General features: G+C 40.3%; 1 protein-coding gene across 3 annotated transcripts in view; it reads right to left on the bottom strand.

Moving 5' to 3' along the window:
* Nucleotides 1-354: 354 nt before the first annotated feature.
* The window catches only part of RALGPS2 (Ral GEF with PH domain and SH3 binding motif 2), a 115774-nt gene continuing 91889 nt past the window's right edge, over nt 355-24239 (bottom strand). For 2 of the 3 annotated variants that reach the window (XM_069862638.1, XM_069862637.1), the window contains exons 14-20: nt 23919-23973; nt 20940-21017; nt 19268-19373; nt 18451-18543; nt 9280-9385; nt 7984-8075; nt 355-5715 (exon numbers count right to left, since the gene is read on the bottom strand). In XM_069862638.1, the coding sequence (XP_069718739.1) occupies nt 5686-5715; nt 7984-8075; nt 9280-9385; nt 18451-18543; nt 19268-19373; nt 20940-21017; nt 23919-23973 (560 nt within the window). In that variant the 3' untranslated portion in view covers nt 355-5685. The remainder of the gene's footprint in view (nt 5716-7983; nt 8076-9279; nt 9386-18450; nt 18544-19267; nt 19374-20939; nt 21018-23918; nt 23974-24239) is intronic. The other variant, XM_069862639.1, reaches the window with a different exon arrangement.

The raw sequence follows: 24239 nt of genomic DNA, 5'->3' as shown, positions 1-24239 counted from the left end.
CTTGAGTTGCTCCAGAGCAGGACCAGGTTAACAGCCACAACCACGTTTGAGCTGCAGGAACTTGCATTTCATTAACACCTTTTGTCTCAGCAACACGAACTTCAAGGAGTCGTCAGCTCTGTTCTGCAACAGGCACGGCTAAACGCAGTAATTTGTCTCTTCTCATTTGAGATAACCCTTATATTGTCTTTGAGGAGTCTTAAAAAGCATGAGATATAATTTGAAAATTATCCTTCCTTTTCCAACTTCCAAATTTAGAAACACTGCAGTAAAGCTGCTACGATTTTATAAGGATGTGTTTCAGGAAAACAAAATGAATTGCTTAAGAATAATACATTCTTTCTCTCCTTTCCATTTCCAAAATTTAGAAAGTCTTGCTACTAAAGCAACCTCTAGCAGTTGTTGCAGCGAGGTCAGTACTCTCTACATAGTGTTTGCACTAGAAATACAACATGCAAAACTGAGTTTATGGGATACTAGGAAGATTTATCCAAGCCTTTTCTTTCTCCAAATTGTTTTTTTTCCTGTAGTATTTATTTTACATTAACAAAAAGCTTGTAGGAAATAAATCTTCTCATAAGAATACTCTGCAATGTTTAAATCAAAGTGTGGGAAGAGCGAACTCCTTTCTAATAATGTGAGCTCTTAAGTTCATGGGGTCTAGACCATGATTCAGATGACCTTTTGCAATTTTCCTCCCTACTAAATCTATTTAGAGACACCCTAAAGTAAAAAAACCCTGATTTTGAAGAACTTTGAGCTACTTCTGATAAAAGCTGAACAGGTCCAACCTACCAAACACCTCTGTGGTTTTCCCAAGAGGCTACACAACTACTGAAAAAAAAAAAACTAAAGCAACTCAAGCCACAACTATTTCGCAATGGTCAAAACAACAAACTCCTGCAGAAATGTGATGACTGTAAGGAATGTCACCCCTCGGTACACCAAGGACGCCCCAGGTGACTCTGCTGCTGTCGTACTCTCAGCACAAAAATAAAGGAATTGGTCTTCAAGTGAATAAGGCACTGACAAAAAGTTCTCCTTAAATCCAAGTGCTCCTCCTCACAATACATGACAAATTACAATGATGGTTTTAAAAAAAGGATAACTCCTGCCAACCAGTTAACTGTCCACTCATATGGATTCTTCTAACGACAACTTTCCCAAGCCAAGTCACCTATGCAGAAGCCACTTTTAGAGAAAAAAATGAAAAAGGACAATACTTAAATAACGACACAAGTTTTCAAACTTGCCCTCTGTAGGGAGAATAAGCCGTTAATAAGTGTGGTTGAGTACCAGCCTCGGGGTGTCTTGATGCTTCCAACAGGCAGCAGACTACAGCCGGCCATGGAAAAGATTGCAACAACTAATGCTCGTGAGTTACTAAACCAAAAAAGGGACAAAGTGAAGAAAAACGCTGCTGCCAGAGCCAGAAGAAACAAGCATCCCACGCTTTATCTTATCTTGATTTGGACAAGCTTTGCTATGGTTAACCCAAACCACAAGATCACTTTGTTTCTTACCAAAAAAAGGACCTCGCCTCCTCAAGGGCCTCAGCAGCGCAGGAACCGCAGTTACTCCTGCTGGGAGGGGAAGCGTTTCCTTTCAACATCTGTTGTGTCTGACACTAACAGGAGACGACTGTTGCTGGAAACGTAGAAATGCAAACAGAGGAGGCTGAAGTTGCAAGAAATATTAGATTAGATGAATTTACTTCTAGTGTGGAAAAAATAACTCATAAAATCCTGCGGTGGGTTTTTAGGCTTTCTTTTCCTCTCTCTATTTTTTTCAAATATGCATACTGCTGTAAACACTTCTCTTGGTAAAAGTTCAAATGCTCTGCAGTTGCTTTTTTGTGAAGGGAACGTGAATCAGCTGTTTCTTCAGGAGAGACTCTGATTTCTCAAGCAGGAGGTAACACACCTGCATGACCCACGGGCTGCCGGTACGCCAGCTAACGATGCCTGCCACTCCAGTGCTCTCCTTTCAGGTCCTTCTTAAGGAGGGGACCGTTTCCACAGTCGTACAAAAGAGCTAACACCAACACGCTTTTAAAGGTGGGTGCTAAAGCTCATTCATTAAGTATTCGCGTCCATTCATTTAGTATTTGTAGTTTTAATACCTACAACTTGCACCTAAATACTCAATGAATCATAACAGCCCAAGTAAGGCTCCCCTGGCACAACCATTTCTACAAAATGAAATGTGTCTGGGATGAGCAATATTTACTCAAATGATCACTTTTAAAACCTAAATCTCCTTATTTCCTTTCTAGGAACAGTGGAATAGAAGTTCGGATTGGGAAACCTAGCCAAAACAAGCACAGATTAAGTCAGAGAGATATAAGTTAGCAGTAAGTTTGCAACAACCAGTGCAATGCTGTGTATTTCTAGTGCATCGCACCAGTTTCACGGACCAGGCAGCCCCTGTTGTTCCATCTTTCCTACCACAGCGGTTAGCAGTCAGCCAGGGATGAACATCTCCACGCGAAGTCTTGCTATGAAAATCTACTCCAAATGCTTTTTGCTCCCATCCCTCCAAATCAGGGGACTGTAAGGGGCATCTTTAGTTTAAAAATCAAAAAATTAAGAAATGAAGTGACAAATGTTAGCTGGAGTATTTCAGCAGGTACTAACAAGATAAAGAATTAGAGCAATACATAAAAATTAGAAATCAAAAAGAAGATGCCAACTATCATACGTCAGGATGAGTCTTACCTGAATACCATGAGCTTGTTCCTGTCCTTGTTTTCTCAGCATTGGCTTTAATTATTTATTAATTTTTTTTAACCCTCCTTTTTTTTAATAAAAAGGGCATAGCTACATTTCTTAACAGTGTTTTTCACCTGTCTGAGGCTTTGCAAAGCTTAGCTGAGGCAGCCTTCCCTCAGCGAACAAACCCACCACCTCTTTCTGAGCACCATTTATCTCAAAATACGTAACAATTGAGTATTTCTGTGTTGCCCTGTAAGACATGTGGCTAAACAGGAGATAAACAACAGGGAAGTACTGAACTGCTCATTGTAACAAGTACCAGTAACATTTTCCCTGTCGCCATCAATCACTCCAGCTATTCTGGCTACGCATTTTAAGGAACTCCTCCCACAATATTCAATCTCTCCCATGAAGACCAGCACATCTGAGGGTGGAAAACCAAGAAAGAGTAGGAGGCCTAGGAATAATGAAAGTTGGTAACAGCAGCAATTTACTACATGATGACTTGCAAACTGTTTCCCCCCATCATCTTCCTACCATAAAACTCTAACTCAAAGCAGCTGGAAAAATAAAATAAAACACAAATGACACCTCCTGACCTGGCTGTCTTAGGCAAAGCTGCGTGATATCAGGCTGTGGCTCCCAGTTATGTGTTTCCTTTCACTAGCAGAAGGACAGATACAGTTAAGCTGCAATGAACCTATAATAGCTTATTTAAAATTTCAAAATCCACAGGCTATTATCCACAATGCTTAAAAAAGTACACACACTGTTAAAAAACCACAGACATCAAGTAATTTTTAAAATAAAAAACCAAAACAAAACAAAAGTTGTGCAAAGTCTACGACAGTAACACTGCAGCTACAAAGATGCTGCTTTTACACTGCACCCAATGTGGTTAAACTTGGGAGACGTGTGAATTGCAGAGGGATTCAGCACCAGCAACCCCTTCCCAAAACAGGTGACTCTGAGCTCAGAACAGACCATGCGTTCCCCTTTAAAACCACAAAAGCAATTGCAAAGGGGTACAAATCCCTGCGGTGCTTGTGGTGCAATCCCGACAGAATCATCCTTCTACTGTTTTCTTTCTACCAAGAGCCAGTTCACAAGAACAATTCTTGGAAACACAAATCACCCCATTACCCTCTACGCCACCACGTGGTTGGGGCTGTGTTGTGTTTTGGATTTTCAGTGTAAGATTGGATGATCATTCTTTTTTTTGCCCACCCCACCCCCTCATAAATCAGAAATTATTCATTGCCTTTCAGAGATTGATTAGACTCTGGATAAAACCCCAAAAGTGGATTTATAGGCTTCTACTCAGATGCAATAAACAAACTGTACATTTTCAAAATAACCACTACTAGTAGAAACCTTTATTAGACAGAGAACTCGGCCACAGACTGGTAGGTAGCTTATTTCTTTTTAAAAAGGACTTTTCATGGCGGACTCTGCAAGCGTATTTACGGCCACTAAACCACAACGGCAATGGAACAGTTACTACTTTTTCACAGACTTCAAAGTTCTGATATCCGAGTCATATTTTGGACAATGTTTCCTTGCTTTACAAAGATCATACTTCCAAAGATTAAAGAAAGACTAATCATCCAGGAAACTACACCTAAGTGATGTCAAGGAAACCCAAATAAAGCAGGAATCAAAGCCTTAAGCAAAAAACACACATATAAAGCATGGCTCTCTTTTTACAACCATGTTTTTCTCTGTGAGTAATTTCAGTGACCAAGAACTATTCCCATCAAGGATGGAATTTTGATAGACCCACACCTTTTCTTTCCTTAGGTTATCCTACCTTCTAATAAATCACCTATTTGCCTGAAGATCAAAAGAGCTTCTGTATGTAAGGTCTGCTTTAGGCCATGTTATCAATACCACACAACGTCAACTATTTTGACCTAGACAGATACTAAAATCAATTATTGCCAAATGAGAATATGAAAGCTTGAAACTGTGCCTCTATCTTTGTATAATGTCGAACTTTTACGTGAAATTATGAAACACCATACACTGACAGTGGTCCCTAACTGATAATTAACAGATACCCAGAGAAGTAAAACATCTCTGTGAACTATACCCCCTGGTATTGGGTTTTTTTTGTCATTCAGCCTTCATATGCAGGAGACTGACAGGTGTAGAAACAAAGGGGAAGAAAACACTCAGTTCTGACCCAACAGTGCTTTCAGTTTTGTCTCTTCCACACACACACACCAACCACCCAAACCCCTTGAACTACATTTTTAACCAGGAATTAGGTAATAACGTACCAAAAAAGTGTTTGGTGTGTAAGTGCTCAGACTTGGTACCACTCTTGGGGAATATAGTACCAAGAGTTGCAAGCTTACTGCTGGTGGAAGCCTGCAGTTGTTCCACTTCTTTTACGTGTAGGTCTGAGAGAAATAACATTGCTCCAGGCTGCATGTGCCTGGGCCAAGCTCCCATCCAGCACTCTTGGTATAGTCTAAACAACATCTCTAGAACTTGTACCTCTTTCACCCGGTTCATATATAGCTTTTGATACAACTCTTAAATACCAGCCTACCTGTTTTCTTAAGAATACCTAAAAAGGTGAGTTATTTTCAAAATTAGTATAAAGTTAAAAGAAACTCAAACTAGCTACAATCTATTTAACTCACAGCACCGCCAGAAGTTTCACACACACTATTTGGTGTTTCATGTTGATTTTCCTTTCACTCTTTAAGGCAGTGGTTTCCACAGGTCAGTTCAGAGAATATAACGAAGCATGGTCCATGGCAACTCATGTTGCAACTCCATGTTTAGTTTGGGGGATTCCGCTCCCCAACCATTAGTGGTTTTGTTCAGGGCTCCAGAGTTCAGAGATCAAGTGGACAGGCTCTGTTCTGGCACAGAATACAGCTGGCACATTTTTCATCAGGACCTCGTTCTCAATTATGAGATGGTTCAAAGTGTTCTTTTGTTGTCTTGAATTAGCCTATTATTCAAAGGTCATCAAGTTGGCAGGAACCTGAAAACAAAAATATAACTGAGAATCAACGTTATGTTGTGTAGTAGCTATTTAGATTCAACTGCTCCACTGAGAAGCCACCTGTTTAAATACATATGGTTGATGCTCATTCTATCTCAAAAACAGGGGAGGAGGAACGCAACTGTCATTCAGCAGGACAAGTATTCTTAGAGCTGTAGAAAACCCAGGTATAACCAAATATTAAACTCCTATGCGGTTTATAATTTTATTATATGGCTTTAGATCTTATTAATTTTGATGACATTTAAGATTTAAGTTGTCAGCAATGCAACCTTAACATGATAAATCTCAGCACCAAACTACACAAGCAGAACCTTCTCGCTTGAGTCCCAGCTAGAGAATTTTTGGCACACGGCTCAGTGATTGATGTTGGCCCTCTCATACTTTTAAGACTAATTTGAAAAAACGAGGCATAAACACTTGCCTGGGCTTTTCCCATAGGAAACCTGAATGCCTGCTGCAGACATCGCTCTCTTTCATGAGGATTAAAGCTAGTTTGCATTACATTAGTTTATATCCTCATTTTCTCTCCAGCAGGAATTTGCCTGACAGCAACATCTCTTGTTTACTCAGGTTATTAAAGAGCCACCACATTCCTGATGACTGTCAATAAATACTCAGTTTGGTCAGATTTGAAGCAAGCACTACTTGCTTCGCATTCGCCAGTTACCTGTAGAAACAATAATGATCACTGGGCTAAAGTTCCACCGTTAAAATTAAAAATAAGACCTATTAAAACAGTTCCCAGTGTTATTCAGCTGGTACCTATATTCTGTTAAAAAGCACATTTAAACATGCCGTCTTTCTTAGGCAGCCACACTGTTAATAAGCAAACAACACCTTTGATTTTAAACAGTACCGTAAAGAATCTCTCTAGGGACAGCACTGTTCAGGAGTCAGATCACGACCCACAGAAAAATTTTACAGGATCTTTTTCCCCCTCCATCATTTTTACTCGTTATAAACTGACCTTTGTAACCTACGCTCGCGTGAAGCACCGCTTCTTCTCTGGGAGCAACTATGCTGCACGAACCCATATAGTACAACTACACAACACACCAGAAAACAGAAAATATGCAACAAATGACAGCAGTAGAGGTTTGGTCTTTTAGTGGTAGTTTTGGGTTTTTTTCATTAATCCTCCCCTCATTTTTTTCTTTTAAGATCTCCTACACTTATCTCTGCTTTGCTGTCTCATATTCCACAGAGGCCCTGCCAAGATCCCCAAGCCTGCTGCTTTTGCACAAGCCTGACTCCTTTAAACGGGTCTGCAGTAAATTGTATTGTTGATCCTTATTGAATAAAAGCTGTTCTCACAGGGCAGTTTTCAGGCTTGCCTGGAAGTCATCACATTTTTGCCATCTCTTTGCCACTACTCCCACCTTCTACAGCCAGGAACACAATCTCCTCTCCTTTGCACTGTCTCCAACCCTTTCAAGGGAGCTTGTGCAACCCTCCTTATTCCTTAGATTCCTCTCAGAAGCAGAGCTGAACAAGAAACCACAGAAGGATCTGGAAAGGTCTTCTTCACCTTCTTCCCCCTTGAAATTCAGTAGTACTTTTGCTTTCAGAACTCCATAAATGAATGTGCAAAGAAGAAAGGGAGATTTTGGGAAGATAAAGTGGTAACTTAAAAAGGATTTTGCCGACGATAAACGTCAGTAAGAATTTATAGAGGAACAGAATTTAATAGGGGTTGGTGTAGTCTTATCTTCCTTTACAATTCATGGAAAATTCCAATCTTGCTTTCAAAATCTGTCAAATGTATCCAGGACTAAACTATGTTTTTAAAACATTTCAGAAATACATATAAAACCACAGAAAACAGGCATGCCCAACACCTGAGAAAATGGCACAACAGGGGAGTTATCAGGCATTGATATTGAATGCCATGATTTACAGCTTTTTCTGTAACTGTAAAATAGCCTTTTTAAAGTGGGAATGACAAAAATCCTACCACTTGGGCAAATATTTTAAGAGTTTTTCTTCAACTTCCCCAAATGCTTTAAATTAGCCTCAGGATAGCCCCAAATCTTTCTTCATTATCAGAGAAGCTCTGAGGACTTGTTTGTAAAGTGACAAACAGAAAGGCTAAGGCAAATCAATAGGCACGTGAAATCGATGTGCAGGCTGCTCAGAGCAGATTGCTCTTCATTCAAAGCCATCAGTCACAGCTCGGTCATTCGGAAGCTCTGCCAGTCTGGAGATCTTGACAGCTCATGTTCCTTCTCAATATCTTGCTCTTACCTGTTGTCTGTTGCTTTGGCAGGCAGTGCTCAGGTGCTTAAACCAGAGCATTGCATTCATTCTGTTCCCAGCTTGAAATTTATACGAATTTCCTAAGTGAGAAAGACAGAGAAAAAAACTGATAAAGAAATGAAATAATATTATATATTTAAATCCTATCCGTATTCAAATAAGTCTAAATTAAAACCTTATGGAAAGACTTCATAGCAGAAGGTTCATATAACTTTACAATTTGTCTGGCACAGGTGCAACTGAATTGTTTCACCTAGTGCGAGAGAAGTTTCAGCTTGCCAGGCTCCCTTTCCAACATTCTAGATTTCAACTAACATGAGTGTCAACTAGGAAAGAACAAAATGTTTCTCAGAACTATACAACAAAACTGGTCTTGTTCATTGCCATTATTGCCATTTGTTTATAATATAATTTCATCAATTTTAATGAAGTGCAAGACAGCATTGAAACGAACTCTAGAAAGCTACGTTCAAAAATATTCGAAGATTTTTCCTAAACATCCATTCCACTCAACATAATCCATACCAGACCAGTATTTTCAGTGCCTGGTGTTACACAGCGCTTGCTTGGGTTCAGAAAGGCCAAGCATTAAAAAAAAACATTTAAGGTTGCTGTTGCTGAGTTTAAGCTGGCAAGCATCCGTAATTTACATGACTACATATATATATATATCAGTGGTACTAGAATAGATGCTCGGAAATAAAATCCACTAAGACTTGAAGCAAATAAACAATGTTAACCTCCTGTATCAGAACTCCTGAGGATGCTTTTCATGTATAATTTGAAGTACTATGGAAAAGTAGTAATTTCTTCACAGTTTAAACTGAAAGGAATGTGCTACGTTGCAATAAGGGAGATCAAAGTCTCTTAGATTTTGTTGGGTTTTTTTCCCTTCCCTAGTAAGAACACTACATTTGTTTCTCACTTGGAGAAGAGAGGGTACCTGTTAAGCACCTAACATGAATACTGAACTCTTTTTATTGTTACCTACATTTTCACATATGTGAAAATGCCTCTGAGTGGTCTAAATGTAATTTAAAAGAACGCGGATGAGTATTTCCAATAAAAATCACAAGTGGATTTTTAAGAATAAAGAGCACTCTTAGAACTTAAGGAAGGCTCTAAGAATTCTACACAGACAATTGTTCCCATAGCATTCTAAAGACAAACACGAGATGTTGGAGAGCAGCTGAATAAGTGAAAGGTAACATCCTTCTGGCTTCATTTAGCTGCTTATGAATACCTTGGCAAAGCAAATGTTTATTCTGCTGCGCTCCTGCTTACCCTTTTCAGAATCGGTCAACAAGAAGAGATCTGGATGTTCGGGGTCATCTGCCATCATCACCATCCAGCCCACCACCGACACGTTCTTACTCGGCGTGGATTTGAACTGAAAACAAGAAGGCACATAGACTAAAGGAGAGCAAGAAGCTTCAGCCATGCTACACTGAACAGAACAAGTATTCAAAAGGGCAGCACTTCTTAGTGACGCTGTTAAATACATAGAGTAACTGCAAAGGAAGCATAGCACTTCATAAACTTAAAGTTTATGAATTCTACGTGGAATTAGTGAAAACAGAACTTACCACAATGAACGATATTCAAAACAAATTAAAAGGAATACCACAATCCCCCCAAATGTGTGTCAGATATCTAAAGTGCACGATACGCATACTGTAGCATTCCTAGCCACAAGGCTGTGCATGTGCAGGAAAAAGGGCATTGACAAATGTGCAGCTAATCCCTCCACAGTTAACAAACAGAAGAACTAAACTTGTCTGTGTCACGTTTATTCAATGTTAACACACATTATATAATACAGTACCCTGTAGTTACACATTGCACAAGCTCTGTAGACAAGAGAATGCAACTACGTAATTATTACGATCTGACACACGAAATGGATCAAATGAGGGTATAGTTTCAATAAAGAATTGTGCAGAACATAACATGCTCATTTATTGACAAAATGTTCATAATGATATTTTCCTGTTTGAATTGTTGCTCACACATTAACATAGAACTCCAGCCTCTCCCAAAGACATTGCCTCTCTCCTACACTGGTCAATGTCTTGACAGCTCCTTGGTCACACTCTCCTTTTCAGTCTCCTGGCCAGTATTATTTTCTACTTCTCAGCCTTCTCTCAGTTCCAGGCTACCCGTCCATTAAACCCAATTAATTTCCAAACCACAGGCTTCCTTCTCCCAGATCCTCACAACTAAACTCTCACTGCTTGCTTTGGTAGTACCAACTCACTCCCCAACACCTCATTCACTCAGTTTCTCTCAAGTCTTTAGTTGCCAGATCTCCACTTCCCACATTTGAGTCTGAGGCATACTTCTCTCATCAATCCTAGCACTCCTGCCCTCTGTAGTGCTTCATCTCATTTCTCTGCCCAAAAGGTCTGCCCTCTGTAGTGCTTCATCTCATTTCTCTGCCCAAAAGGTCCAGCTCTGCTAGATACATCCTTATCAGATGTATCTTCCGCCTGTCTAGTGAAATCCCCCTTCTAACCTCTTTATTAGCACCTATTTTGACCGCTGCAGTTACCTTAAAAACAATAAAGCTGAAATGATCTCAAGGACATTTCAAGTCATAGAACCATAGAATCACCAGGTTGGAAAAGACCCACCGGATCATCGAGTCCAACCATTCCTATCAAACACTAAACCATGTCCCTCAGCACCTCATCCACCCGGCCCTTAAACCCCTCCAGGGAAGGTGACTCAACCCCCTCCCTGGGCAGCCTCTGACAGGGACCAATGACCCTTTCTGTGAAAATTTTTTTCCTAATGTCCAGCCTAAACCTCCCCTGGTGGAGCTTGAGGCCATTCCCTCTCGTCCTGTCCCCTGTCACGTGGGAGAAGAGGCCAGCACCCTCCTCTCCACAACCTCCTTTTAGGTAGTTGTAGAGAGCAATGAGGTCTCCCCTCAACCTCCTCTTCTCCAGGCTAAACACCCCCAGCTCTCTCAGCCGCTCCGCGTAAGGCCTGTTCTCCAGCCCCTTCACCAGCTTCGTTGCTCTTCTCTGGACTCGCTCCAGAGCCTCAACATCCTTCTTGTGGTGAGGGGCCCAGAACTGAACACAGGATTCGAGGAGCGGTCTCACCAGTGCCGAGTCCAGAGGGAGAAGAACCTCCCTGGACCTGCTGGTCACGCCGTTTCTGATCCAAGCCAAGATGCCATTGGCCTTCTTGGCCACCTGGGCCACTGCTGGCTCATGGTCAGTCCCTGACAACCAACACCCCCAGGTCCCTCTCCTCTGGGCAGCTTTCCAGCCAGACTTCTCCTAGTCTGGAGCTGCTCAGGGTTGTTGTGCCCCAAGTGCAGGACCTGGCACTTGGCCTTGTTAAACCTCATCCCATTGGTCTCAGCCCATGGATCCAGCCTGTTCAGATCCCTTTGGAGCCTCCCTACCCTCCAGCAGATCCACACTTCCACCCAGCTTAGTGTCGTCCGCAAACTTGCTAAGGGTGCACTCGATGCCTTCATCCAGGTCACTGATAAAGACATTGAACAGGGCTGGACCCAGCACTGAGCCCTGGGGACCCCACTTGTCACTGGCCTCCAGCTGGAGTTAACTCCATTTCTCACCACTCTCTGGGCCCGGCCAGCCAACCAGTTTTACACCAAGTCATTAATATTAATACACAGTTCTACAATACTTTTACTTTTTTCATGCCCCACAGCAGATTTACAACATTAAGCATCAAACGTCCTCTGCTTCATTTTAGAACCACAGCTTTACCATTACAAATTCAGAACTCTGGTTCAGCAAAAGGAAGCATTACTGCTGCTGAGTTTGAGGATATCGCAAGCAAAGCGAGAGTTTATAAGCATATTCTCTATATGGGAATATAATTCTTTATAAATAAAATTTCAGTGCAAATCTAGTGTCAGCTATTCTAATCTGTGCCATAGATTACCAGGAGACCTTCAATGTCCAGGCACGTTTATCTGTCTGGCACTTGTGCAACAGGCTGCATTTAAACCCTAGTTTAAAACACATAAGGACCTAAAATGAACAAATGTTAGACCAATATTTGAAGAAAAAAAAAAAAAAAAAGCACGTAATCAAGTTCAAAATAATTTAAGGGCCCAGTCTCTCTGTATTTCAGAAACTCCTGAACGCATCATGTGTGTACTGCCCCCTCCCTGTTGTGCTACAGTTATCCTTGCAGGAACCATCCATCGCAAGTTCCTACCAGTCATGTTCAACTGACGTTTGCATAACGTTAGTGGAAATATGAAGACCTGGAAGCTTGGAAGGGATGCCTGGACAGACAGCTTCAGCAGAGAAGTGATGATGACTGCTCTTAGGAAAGATCTGCCTGCCTGGCTTCAGAATCGATGCCCTTTATTCTGGTACTGCTATGGATAAAACTGTGGGAAAAGACCATTCCTCATAAAACCTGTAGAAGCACATATACTAAAGTTCAATTAGTCACTGTGTCTTGGAGGCAGACAGATTTGGTGACACCTCACAAGAGATGGGAGTAAATCATAAAGCTCTGTCAGACAACATTTCATTACAGTAGGGACTGGATAATGCAACTTCTTTCCAAACAGAAACTAAAAGCTCTTTGGAGGGTCCATTAAGGAATTTTATCTGAAAGAAGGGATAAAGACAGGGGAAGGGAACAAAATAAGGACATAGCTCATGAGTTCTTAAACGAAAAAAAAAGTACATATTCAGAATTTGGTGTAGACATCGCCTTGAAAAATAACCTTACACTTAGAAGGGACCTGCAAAAAGCAAACTTCCAAGTAGCACTACAAAGCCATAATAGGTGATTTTCAGAGAGGTGGGAACTTGAATCCCAAAGCAGTCCTAGTAGGTTACAGATCAACAATGCACCTCTTGAACTGCACTATTTCTAGAGTTTCATTAAAATAGCACATTTGTACTTTCCCATCTTGGTTCTATATCGTAACAGTAGGTGTACAATACGTGAAATTACCATCCAATCAAAACTGCCAGAGCTTGCTTGCTTTTCATTTTATTAAAAACATCTAGTTAATCATGGTACTTCTCCAAAAAGTAAAAAGCTCCACACAAGGGAAGTGTTTCCTGCCAGCATCAATCCATCATCACTTGAAACACATGTCAGTTTTCCATCCCTGTGCGCGGCTGGATTTGTGTTCCATGTTTATGTTGTCCCCCAGGGCAGTTCATTCTCCACCGATGCACAGAGCCTTGCTAACAGCAAGTCTGCTTTGTTAACATGAAGGGAATGAAAGCCTCATTGTAATTTCATGTTCCTGGTTCCTCTTTGCTTTTTTTCCTACAGGCAGCTAGAATGACACTCTTACTACGCACATTGAAAACTACACAGCGCTGACGCTAGGCTTCACATAACTGATTTTTGTTGTTGTTCGAAGCTCAAAGGCATTTATACATAAAACTTTGAATTAAAAAAAATGAATTAAACTGTGAACGGATTTTTCACTCCAACCTTTTAGCACCTACAAATCGCCGCCTCCTACAAATCTCCTGTTGAGATTGTACAGCTTTCTAATATTCAAATAATTTTCTCTGTGTCTGAACATACTTCCTAGAGTTATGGCTTTCTTTATCATGGTATTGCAGTGAAAGTGCCAGAACTACAGCTACAGAGTTTTCTGGAGTGCCAGGAAACGGGACTAATCCTTCCAAGCCAGTAGAAGGCTTGGAATGAACAAGGGTTCATGCTTGAGTGTGAAGCCTCAAAAAGCATCTGTTGCTTTTTCAAGTACCGACAAACACGGAAAGATCTTTCATGCATGCTATGTTGTCACAGAAATCGGCAAGATTTTTCCAGCCTAATCAAAATGCCCAAGTTTTTCATGGGTGTAACTCATTTTTCAGAGCAAATGCTTCCTTTAAGACTAATTCTAAGTTGGCTATTTGTACTTTGTCCTTTTCTAAAGGTGTGCGAGTTCTACAGTTTTATCACAGAAGCTTGTTGTGAGTACCATTTCAGCACAAGAGATAAAACCTTAAGCGTTCATAGAATCACCATGTTGGAAAAGACCCACCGGATCATCGAGTCCAACCATTCCCATCAATCACTAAACCATGTCCCTCAGCACCTCGTCCACCCATCCCTTAAACCCCTCCAGGGAAGGGGACTCAACCCTCTCCCTGGGCAGCCTCTGCCAGGGACCAATCACCCTTTACGGGAAAGATTTCATCCTGATGTCCAGCCTGACCCTCCCCTGGTGGAGCTTGAGGCCATTCCCTCTCATCCTGTCCCCTGTCCCTTGGGAGAAGAGCCCAGCTCCCTCCTCTCCACAACCTCCTTTCAGGCAGTTGGAGAGAGCAATGAGGTCTCCCCTCAGCCTCCTCTTCTCCAGGCTAAACACCCCCAGGTCCCTCAGACTTGTTCTCCAGCCCCTTCCCCAGCTTCGTTGCTCTTCTCTGGACTTGCTTTGGTTGACAGCTCATTCCCACCTCCCCAGACGCAGATGACCCTGCAGCCTGATGCTGGCTCTCACCCTTGGGTTCAGGACATCCAGCCCATCTCCCCAGGGTTGCACCCAGCATAGAATCATCATGGAATCATCATAGAACCACCAGGTTGGAAGAGACCCACCGGATCATCGAGTCCAACCATTCCTATCAAACACTAAACCATGTCCCTCAGCACCTCGCCCACCCATCCCTTAAACTCCTCCAGGGAAGGTGACTCCACCACCTCCCAGGATACAAATATGTTTGGGGAACTCATTCCTTTCAGATTCTCCTCTACCATGTCTCTGGGCTCCAAAGTTCACATGCTCATTGCAGACAATTTTCCGCTACCACAGAAGTAACTGTAACTTGTTCAATACTTAGACTGTTAAATATAATGGTATAACAATATAATACATTGCTTTGTTTTTTTTCTTAGTAGATGGACCACAAGACAATTTGTCACATCCACCTATCTCCTTCCTCTGGGCTATGTTCACATCTAGAACACGCACTACCCTGGATGCAGGTCTTTGACCACAGGCCATGAGAAGAAGAGCTGGCTTGCCCGCTTCCATAACAAAGGGGATTTAGTGCCCTTTTTGCTGGATTACACTGGTATTTTTACAAGGTAATTTTCCAAAGAGGTTGGCTATTATAAGCCTGGAAGAGCTTTGAGTGTTGGCTCATTCCAAGCCCTCAGGCTCAGCTGCCTGATGCAATAGCAGCAGCAGAATGGTCAAAAGCATGCCTGTAATCAAGACACATCTACCACGAGAGCTTTAGCCAGGAAGCTTTATATAGCAGCCTGGCTTTTTCATTGCCAGCGTTCCTCCCCATGTCACAGAGGCCCTGAGAAAGGAAGCTGAAAAGACAGATGTTTTTACACAGCTCCAGAAAATGCCTGGAATATTTTACCTATGCAAACCTCAAACGTATCAATCTTTGAAAAAGAAACCTGCTTTGAAGTAGACAGCATCATCCTTTTTATCCATTTAATGTGGACAGCAACAAAACAAAACCTAGATCCAGCCTCAAACTTCTATTTTGCTGAACAGACCTCTTAGGAACATCACTGGACAGTATTTGTACAGTGATCGTGTACTCACGCATGAGCTGCCTACAGATGGTTGACTACAGTTTATCCTCTTGATTAACTTTCTTTCTGAAAATGTAACCACATGTGAATTGAAGCAGGACACTTGACACGTCATCTTCAGACTCCAGAACAAAAATTGTGGCTTTGTACAATAACCCACTAGGCTAAAAGTACAACACAGCTTGACTGGCCTAACAGCTCCTGAGCAGCTATCACTAAGCTGTTCCATAAACTGCAGCCTCTCCATCTAATTCTCCAGTCTCAGTCCCCCACCTCAAATCCAGCACAAAGGTTATTTTCTGTGTTATAACCACCTTTGGAAGACAAGTACATGTGCATTAACTGTGAACTATTTGTTTAAACAAAAGACAGTCCAAACCATAGCTAATGGGTATTCAATTATCTTAACCATGATTGTACCTGGGAAACGAAATCAGAGACCTGAGCTTCAAAACACATTTTGCATCCACAACAGAACATCTGCTGCCCTCAAAAGCTAAGAGCAAGACATCAGCCATCTATAGACGAATCCAAGGTTGTGCTGGAGAGTTCAATTCCACAAAACTAACTGTTAAAAAACCAAATCTCTTCTAGTAGTCATTGCTTTCTACTCCCGCTTCTCCATCTCCCTTTCCCAGGAATTGCAGTGCTCAAACTCCCCTCAGCATGCGCAAGCTTCTGATGGGTAACCCTGCCAGGGATATGAACTTGAACGTCACCTAGCTTCTATCTGCAAACGTCGTTATCGGTCTGTTGGCACATCCACAGACAAATAAACATGAGAACATATGGATGTGAGACAGATTTTAGCTTCTTAGGCACTAGTCTCTGTTCACCGGTATTTTTGCTGTTGTAGGTATCACAACGCATCGGTGACTTGGGGAATATTGAAAGTCAACTCAATAGATTGAGAAAACTTTTGGAAGGTAAATGGATATGACTGCATTCCAAGACAGAAGTCTTTTGCAGTAACAAAGACTCAAGAGGATCAGATACCACACTTGAACGCTTACTTTTGTAACCTTTTTACTTCATTTACTTCCCATAAAGAAGGGGCAAGACCATTTAAATGATTAAATTGTTACTCAGAAGGAAATGTATAAGCAAATGGACCACAAAAGAATGCGATATGCTTAATTTCCAAACAAGAAAATTCCCAGCTATACATTTTTTTTTCCAAGTTCTCTAAACACATGTTATTTGTTTTAAAATATTTACACACAGTACTGAAAAAGCTTCGGACAAGTATGGTAAAGTCTTCTGCCGTTCAGTACGTTGACAGAGAGTGGACAAGAGAGACCTACAAAGGTAAATTCTATTCTTAAAAGAAAATAAAATTTGGCATAAAAACTAAAGGCATCGCATCAGTAACAGGAGCAAAGTCTGACATTCAAAAAATTTCTTTTCCATTTCTCAGCGTTTCCAGAAAAAACAAGCAACGAACTGTTAGTGACATAATGCCAGCACAAATTCTCTTTTCCTCCTTTCTTTTGCTTTTGCTTTAACGCTTTGCATTTCTGCACATGGTAGCTTACAAGTCTCCTCTTTTTTTTTAATGAGAGAGACTTGTACCATAAGGTTTTCACTGAGAGCAGAGGCAAATGCAACCAAACACACACACTTCTCTAAAGACACTGAGGTCACATGCGTGGCTAACAGGCTTTGGTCTGGGCTAGCACTGTCTTCACTGACAAGCCAAATTAAGTAGGATCAGTTTCAACTTCACCCAAGCAATCAAAGCTAGTAGAGGTGGGGTGGATGGATGGTGGCAAAGAAACTATGCAAATATTTCTACAAGTAATTAGCTATTATTACATTATTCTGAGTATTATAATACTGCTTTGTAAAGAACTACTTTTAGTAAAAGTGGAAAATAATACCTTAACCTACAAAAAACCAGATTAACACACACAAACTTTCCACACAGAATATTCAAATATCTAGGAGTCTTCTAATCAAAAATCTTAAGGTTTAAACCTCCACCTCCTGAACATAAAATGGCTAGAATAAGGAAACAGTGTTTTATACTAAAAAGAAATACGATAGTGCTCTTATAAGGAGTCTAGGAGCACATCTCAGTTTGTAAAATTACATAAGCTTTATGCAAAGCAAATGTTTTCCAGTGACAGTTGCCATAAATTCTACTGAAACACTGGCCAAGGCAGCTATAAGTAATGGCTCTCAGTAGTGAATGAACTCAGACAAAGATCCAAGCATCTCAAATTTTACCCAGTTTCTTAACAGAATCTCTTAGCAGCAGCACCTTCCATTAGAAGTAACCAGTGAAAAGACAACTATGCACATGTGACACCCCTAGAACACCTACAGAAAATCCTTTTACTACTTCCCCACTTAAGCAAAGTATTTTTAGCTTCTTTCAAAAACTTGCATGGAATAAAAGGAAAGCCAGCATAATATGATATGCTAGCTCTATGCTTAAGATGCGAAGTGTTTTGTACTCCATTGTAGCTAATGGATTTACAGGATCAAACAGAAAAAGGAGGTAGTCTAATTTAATTTATGAAATCAGGACACGTTTAATGTAACATGTAGTGACCTCTCAGTCTTTCCACATCAATGCTTGTTTGGATTTCAAGTAGCAACAAACTGCTGCAAGACTCAGAGATCATTAAGATATGACTTCTACCTTGGAAAAGCAGCCAGACCCAATGACATAGTTCCTTTCCTTAGAGACCAACACATTCAAAAAGACCCAAGGCATATGCAAAGCAGATATTCTTGGTGTAGCATATAAACAGGCATGATATTTCCATTAGGGCAGATCTGTATGAGGTGACTGACTGGAAGACAGGACAGTGCTGACTAGAAATCACGCAAGTCCTAAACTACTCTCAGTGTTTACATCAGGAAATCACATTTGAATTTTGGCAGAGGATAGTGGAATACGCCTGTTTTACATACATGTTTCCTCTCTGTAGCCTTCAGGGATTTCGCAGCGTAGTAAAAGAGTTGGGTTCCACACAGTGCTACCCAGTATTTTGTCCAGGATGCTACCTAGAAAGAAAAGGTGAGAGAAAAAAGTGGAACAGTTAAGCAAAATGTTTCATAATATTGAACTGTGAAGTAGCAGGCATTTTCCTGCAAGAACACGACAGCACTAACTGCCCAGCCAAGCCATCAACCGTGTCTCCTGAGCTGCTGTTTCAAGTTATTCCTGCAGGCCTACGAATGCATTAAGAATCTTGAAGGCAGACAGAACACAAGCCTTTCTTCGCTAATCTAAGAAAAGCTTTCTGCATTTTACTCTCTACTTCCTGCAACTCTTATTGAACACCTAATTGAGTTAAGTATACAGTTGTCCCTTTCTTTTCAATTTTATGTGCTGCCCAAAGGTATCTCCCATGGTTATGAATATGCATTTTGATTTAGAATATCCAAGCATTTGCAATGCAAACGTTAAGAGTTATTATCTATTGATAAATTGGAAGGATCCACCTACCATTAGAAGGACAAAACACTCTTCTTTCTTTTAAAGTTATCAATAATTGTTAGAAATTTTATATAGCCTTGCACTTCTCTTCTGCTCCCTAGATTATGGGTACAGTCTTATAAACTGAATAAAACCACTAAACAGAAGAATGCACACTCTAACAGTGATCTAAACCTTAATCAGCAACATAGAGGAGATCTCAGATATGAATTTAACTGTAAAACGAGAATTTATTGTATATAAAACGGGGCAAAGGATGAAGGTGGGAAAACAAATTAGAAGTCTTACTGTAGGTTTTTTGCCTTCTTTCAATAAAGTCTTCCTCCTGAGAACACCTTGAATAGTAACCGCTCCCGGATACAAATGAACAGCCAGATCTTCAGATTCTAGAGAGCTGAAAGGAGCACATGAAGACTCGTGTGAAAAAATATTTTTCCTAAAGTAGTTTTCCAATCATTACCACAAACTAATGCAACCAGCTGTATTTTAATTTAGAAACGTCAACTTTTTATTTATTGGACTTCATTGTGGAAAACGACTTTGGCTGTTACAAGGAATTGCTGTTGTGGAATTTATGCTCACAAGCAAAAGTGATCAGAAAAATTAGTTAGCCAAGTCAGTAATCCTTAATTAAAAAGAAATAAAACTCAAGACACAATGAATACAGGAACAATTAATTTTAAAAAGCAAGAGCTTGAAGTACATTCACAGTGTGGATATACGTGTTAAAACCTCTTTTTCAGCCGTTGCAAGAAAGATAATTTTTTTTTTTTGTTAGGATCGCTGGAATCATTAGCACACCAAACCCAGAGCACAGCCCAAGCATGCAGAATCTTTACAACATCTTAAGGCAAGAAGAGTGGGCAAGAACAGTAACAGAGTAGAAACCCAAACCACAGCTTTAAGGTGTTTTAATGCATCTGGTGCTCCACTAGTCATCTATCCCATGTAGGATCTAAGGGCAACAGGCCAAAAAAAAAAATGCCAGGTACAGCACTGTGAAAAGAAAACTTAACTATTAAAATTACAAAGCTGACTGATGTACCAAATGTTTTCCATCAGAAAAAAAATTACTACAGGAATCATTTCAGTGTCAGTCAGAGCACAGAATGGAATTCTGACCCCTGCAATTTTCCAGAAAAGCTGAGCAATTGAACAGCACCTGAAACTCGCTTTAAAGTAAGCCAGGATTTGCTGTTCCATCCATCCTAACACTCATGTACGTTCAAAGTAAACTAGAAATCTAGCAAAACATTGTCATTGCAGCACCTACTGAGGATGATGATATGGAGACAAGTTTGGACATTGATAGACGTGAGCATGAGTTTAATTCAGTGAGACAATGCTTGCTTCTTGACATGAAAAAAGTTTCACAATTAACAGACATCTCTTTCCCAACTACAGTGCCACACAGCTGGAGAGAGCATTTGTATTTTAATTAATCAGAATAATCAGTTATATTACCTAAATCAGCTTGCAAATACTATATATGATGATTCGGGGCCAATTTTAATGGGTTACTCTTTTTAGCCCTATTTCTTCTTTCAGGCAAGAGGGGAAAATAAATTCAATACTGAACTTACAGCAAAGAAAACATCTTGAATGCCATCCGTTAGCACAAGAAGCAGCTTTGTTGTCCACACGAGAACTACCAACACTGCTAACGCAGTGGTGGGCAGTTAGAAAGCTACCTCTGTTATAAACACCTTTAAACCTTCACATAAAGATCCAATGGTTCAGAATTTGAATTTGCAGACCAGAACGAACAAAAGCCTTTATGGAGAGACAGATAAAGTCAGAGAGGAGGAAAGCTTTAAGTCTGAAGATAAAGGTGTCTACCTTTATTTTGACACGTAAGTTAGAAAGATAAAATCAGAAAACACCCACTTAATTATTAAACCAAACCAAATCACCAACACCAGAGGGAGTCTGACACCTCTGTGTGCAGTGGGGATTGTACCTGCTGGCCTTCATGTGGCCTCGATAGCCATTTCGTGACAATCTTGTCCCCGGACCGAGAGAATGGTACAACCTGTTCCTGTTGGATTCCATTATAAATTGTACGTATTACATATACTTTCATTCACACAAACAGTATGACTGCTAAAACAGCATTGTATTTTTTTTTGTGTGCATACGACAAAGCCACTTCTTCCACATAAGATACACAGGATAATTTTACTTAGAACAATGCACGCAGGGGTGGATATCATGCGTTTTATTTCACCAGATGTTCTCTTTGTCAGTACTCATAATACTGAAGTATTTTACTGGCAACGGAGAATAATAAATTTTGAGAGCAAAGCCTGCATTTAGTTCTTAGAGATTAGATCAATGTAAACGAACCATAACAACAAAACTCGTGTGCCTTCAATTCTGACTATAGATATTACTACCAAAGACTAACTCAAATTCTATTAGTATTCATGCAAACTGTTGGGCTAAAAGAAATCAAAAGCACTGTCAAACTATCCGACACTGCTTAAAATACTGTTACATTAAGTAACATTAAAGTAGGCTAAGCAATATTTTAGCTCTCCAGTTCATATAAACTTTAAACTTGACATCGAAGCTTCGCCTTTTATAGTCCTGAACCCGATCTATACTGTTACCCACAGCCAGGATTTGTGCTCTAGATCTGCCCTTTGAATGCTGCTTTGCTTCACTTAACCTTGTTCTTCTGGATCAGGTCACTTAGGTGACCGAATTCCTTTTAAGTCAAAAGAAGCATATGCACCCTTTGGTTTTTAGACATTTTTGTAGTTGCTCGTGTGGTGTGGAAAGACTGAACATCAGCTCTAATTCTGCAGAAGCAGGCAGTTAAGTACAAGATTATGAAAATTTTAGAGGCAAAAGTCTCCTATGTAGTATAAATCTAACACACTATCACCTGTGAGAGGGCTTTTGCATTAGCTGGACAGGGCTGTACGTCTCAGAACGGGAAACCTAAACAAGCAGCATTGTCATGTTTCAGTTTATACTCAGAGCAGCAGGAGAACAAAACAGTCCTAAAGAAGGGACACAGTAAAGGTCAGCAGCATTAAACAAGAATGCTTGTTGTTTGTTAATTTTTGGTTTGTTTTTAAAGCAGCTCAAACTACTGCCTTTGCTGCAGGAAGAATGATCAAAAAGGTACTAATGAATTACCACCTACTAATCTATCCCAGAATATGCTATCATTTGTTTTTCAACATAATTGGTATCTTTGAATTTATTATTTTTGCTTTAAAATACATTCAAGTAATAGACAAATAAAACAATAATTAAGATGAAGGAAAGAACACGTGTATTTGTATGTGTGTATATTTTGCATACAAATGAAATAGGTTTTATTCTTACCCTTAAGCTTGATATTTTGCATAATAAGGAGGCTGTTACTCTTGCATTCAAGCTATTTGAGGGATGTCTATTCAGAGACACTCAGGATGACAACCTATGAGACTGAAGTGTCTCTTAGTATACTTCCCTTAACGTGATATAACTGTCAAGACTTGGAATTAAAGTCTCAAGCAATTTTCATTAGCCCAAAGGGACACCCCAATGCTGAACGCTCTAAGTCGAGTTTCAAACTAAGTTTCTGTTGCACGTAGAAACAGTCAGTGACTCTAGTTCTCATCCCTCCTCCACTTCCCAGTTACAAATAGCAGGAGAGGCAGGGAAACCAGGAGTATTTGACACAATTCCTTCTGTTACTGGGGAATCTGTCTGTCGAGTACCTAATTACTTAGGCACATTGTGCAGATTTAAGTCCTCCTAACCTAAGATCCTGTTCCTGAATCACTGGGGAATATTGAATTCCCTCTCGCGTTGCACAGGGAGTAGTGATTAATAAGACTGGAAATATCCCAGTTTTGCCAGTGGCTGTTAATCCCAGACAACTAATGCCTCTCCCTCACTGAACATTCTTCACTCTTCTAGTGTAGAAAACCACTGTACAGACCAGAACTACAGAGATGAGAGATGCCCTTGCTAATTTTCTTAAATTAACATTTGCATTTCAGTGTATTACCTATTAAATTCCAAAACATGTTTCATCATCTAATAAACCAAAGAATAAACACAAGGTTGCTACGTATCTCTCAGAATTTCATATGTTTTCAATGTCTGCAAGGAACCCATAAAATAAGGTGTGTGGTAACATGTCTCAACCATGAAGTTCCTTGATCAAAATTTCTACCAAATACAACTTGATAGCATGGCAGAAGTCATCATCCATCAAACTTCTGAAGCTGAACGACCTGAAATTGAGTTACGGAAGCAAACTACACACTGCATGGTGCATCTCACTGAGTTGTGGAAAGATGAAATTTCCACCATTTACAATATTGAGGTACAGCTCTAGGTCTTTTTCCACATTCTCAAATACACTCGGGAAAGGACTGAAGTGATCACTGTCACCTGAGCATTTGCAAACATTATGATAAGGAGCAAGATGTTAATTCTGAACCACAAAACCTGACACTAGCAAGGGGCATTGCTGTGCTTTCCCACGTAACATGGGCAAGTGCCAATGAAGTGAAGAACAGATGCAAGAGACAAGAGAGGTGACAATGACAAGAAAAAAGGGGCTGAGAATGGGCAAAATGTTTTAGGGAAAATGAAAATTTAAACAGGTAGGTCACATGAATAGCATACACAGGATATGCTAATATACAAAACAAAATCATTTGGGGTTTAATGGTACCTTGCTCGAGCTATTTAGAAGAAAGTGGTGACGACTGAGCATCCTGAGCATCCGACAAGACAAAAACCCCATTAGCTACTAGAGAGCAGAAGCTACTTCTCTCCTGCGTTAACACATCCAGTGAACTCGATACAGTTTATTAATATTCTTATATACAGATCACTAAAATAAAGCATCACTTCCAGGACTGAGTAATACTGTAACTAGCAGTGTCTTAAGAGAGAAATGCAGTTTCTGAGTGGCGGCTTTTCTTACCTTTCAAACGCTGGCCAGGAAGTCTCTTCACTGAGTTCAGAACCATCACTACTACCTTGAAAAAGATAAGAACGAATGATGGTTTATTTCACCATTTACAACCCAACTATTTTAACTTTATCTGTTTCTCTTCAGAATAGTTAAGATTAAGCACGTAAAAAATACTTCACTAAAATACTAAAATGAGAATACTTTGTGATTTGCCCCAGGAATTTCACACTGACTGAGGTAGACATTTGAAGGCATTAGGTCTAGAGGAGTGCTAATAAATGGGAAAGGGGTTTTCAAAATTTAAAGAACATCCTAATGCATATTGGCCTG

This window comes from Phaenicophaeus curvirostris, chromosome 8 (genome assembly GCF_032191515.1).
Source record: "Phaenicophaeus curvirostris isolate KB17595 chromosome 8, BPBGC_Pcur_1.0, whole genome shotgun sequence".
NCBI classification, from domain to species: Eukaryota; Metazoa; Chordata; class Aves; order Cuculiformes; family Cuculidae; genus Phaenicophaeus; species Phaenicophaeus curvirostris.
Note: the sequence above shows the minus strand (reverse complement) of the source record. Positions and strands in the feature narration are given on the sequence as shown.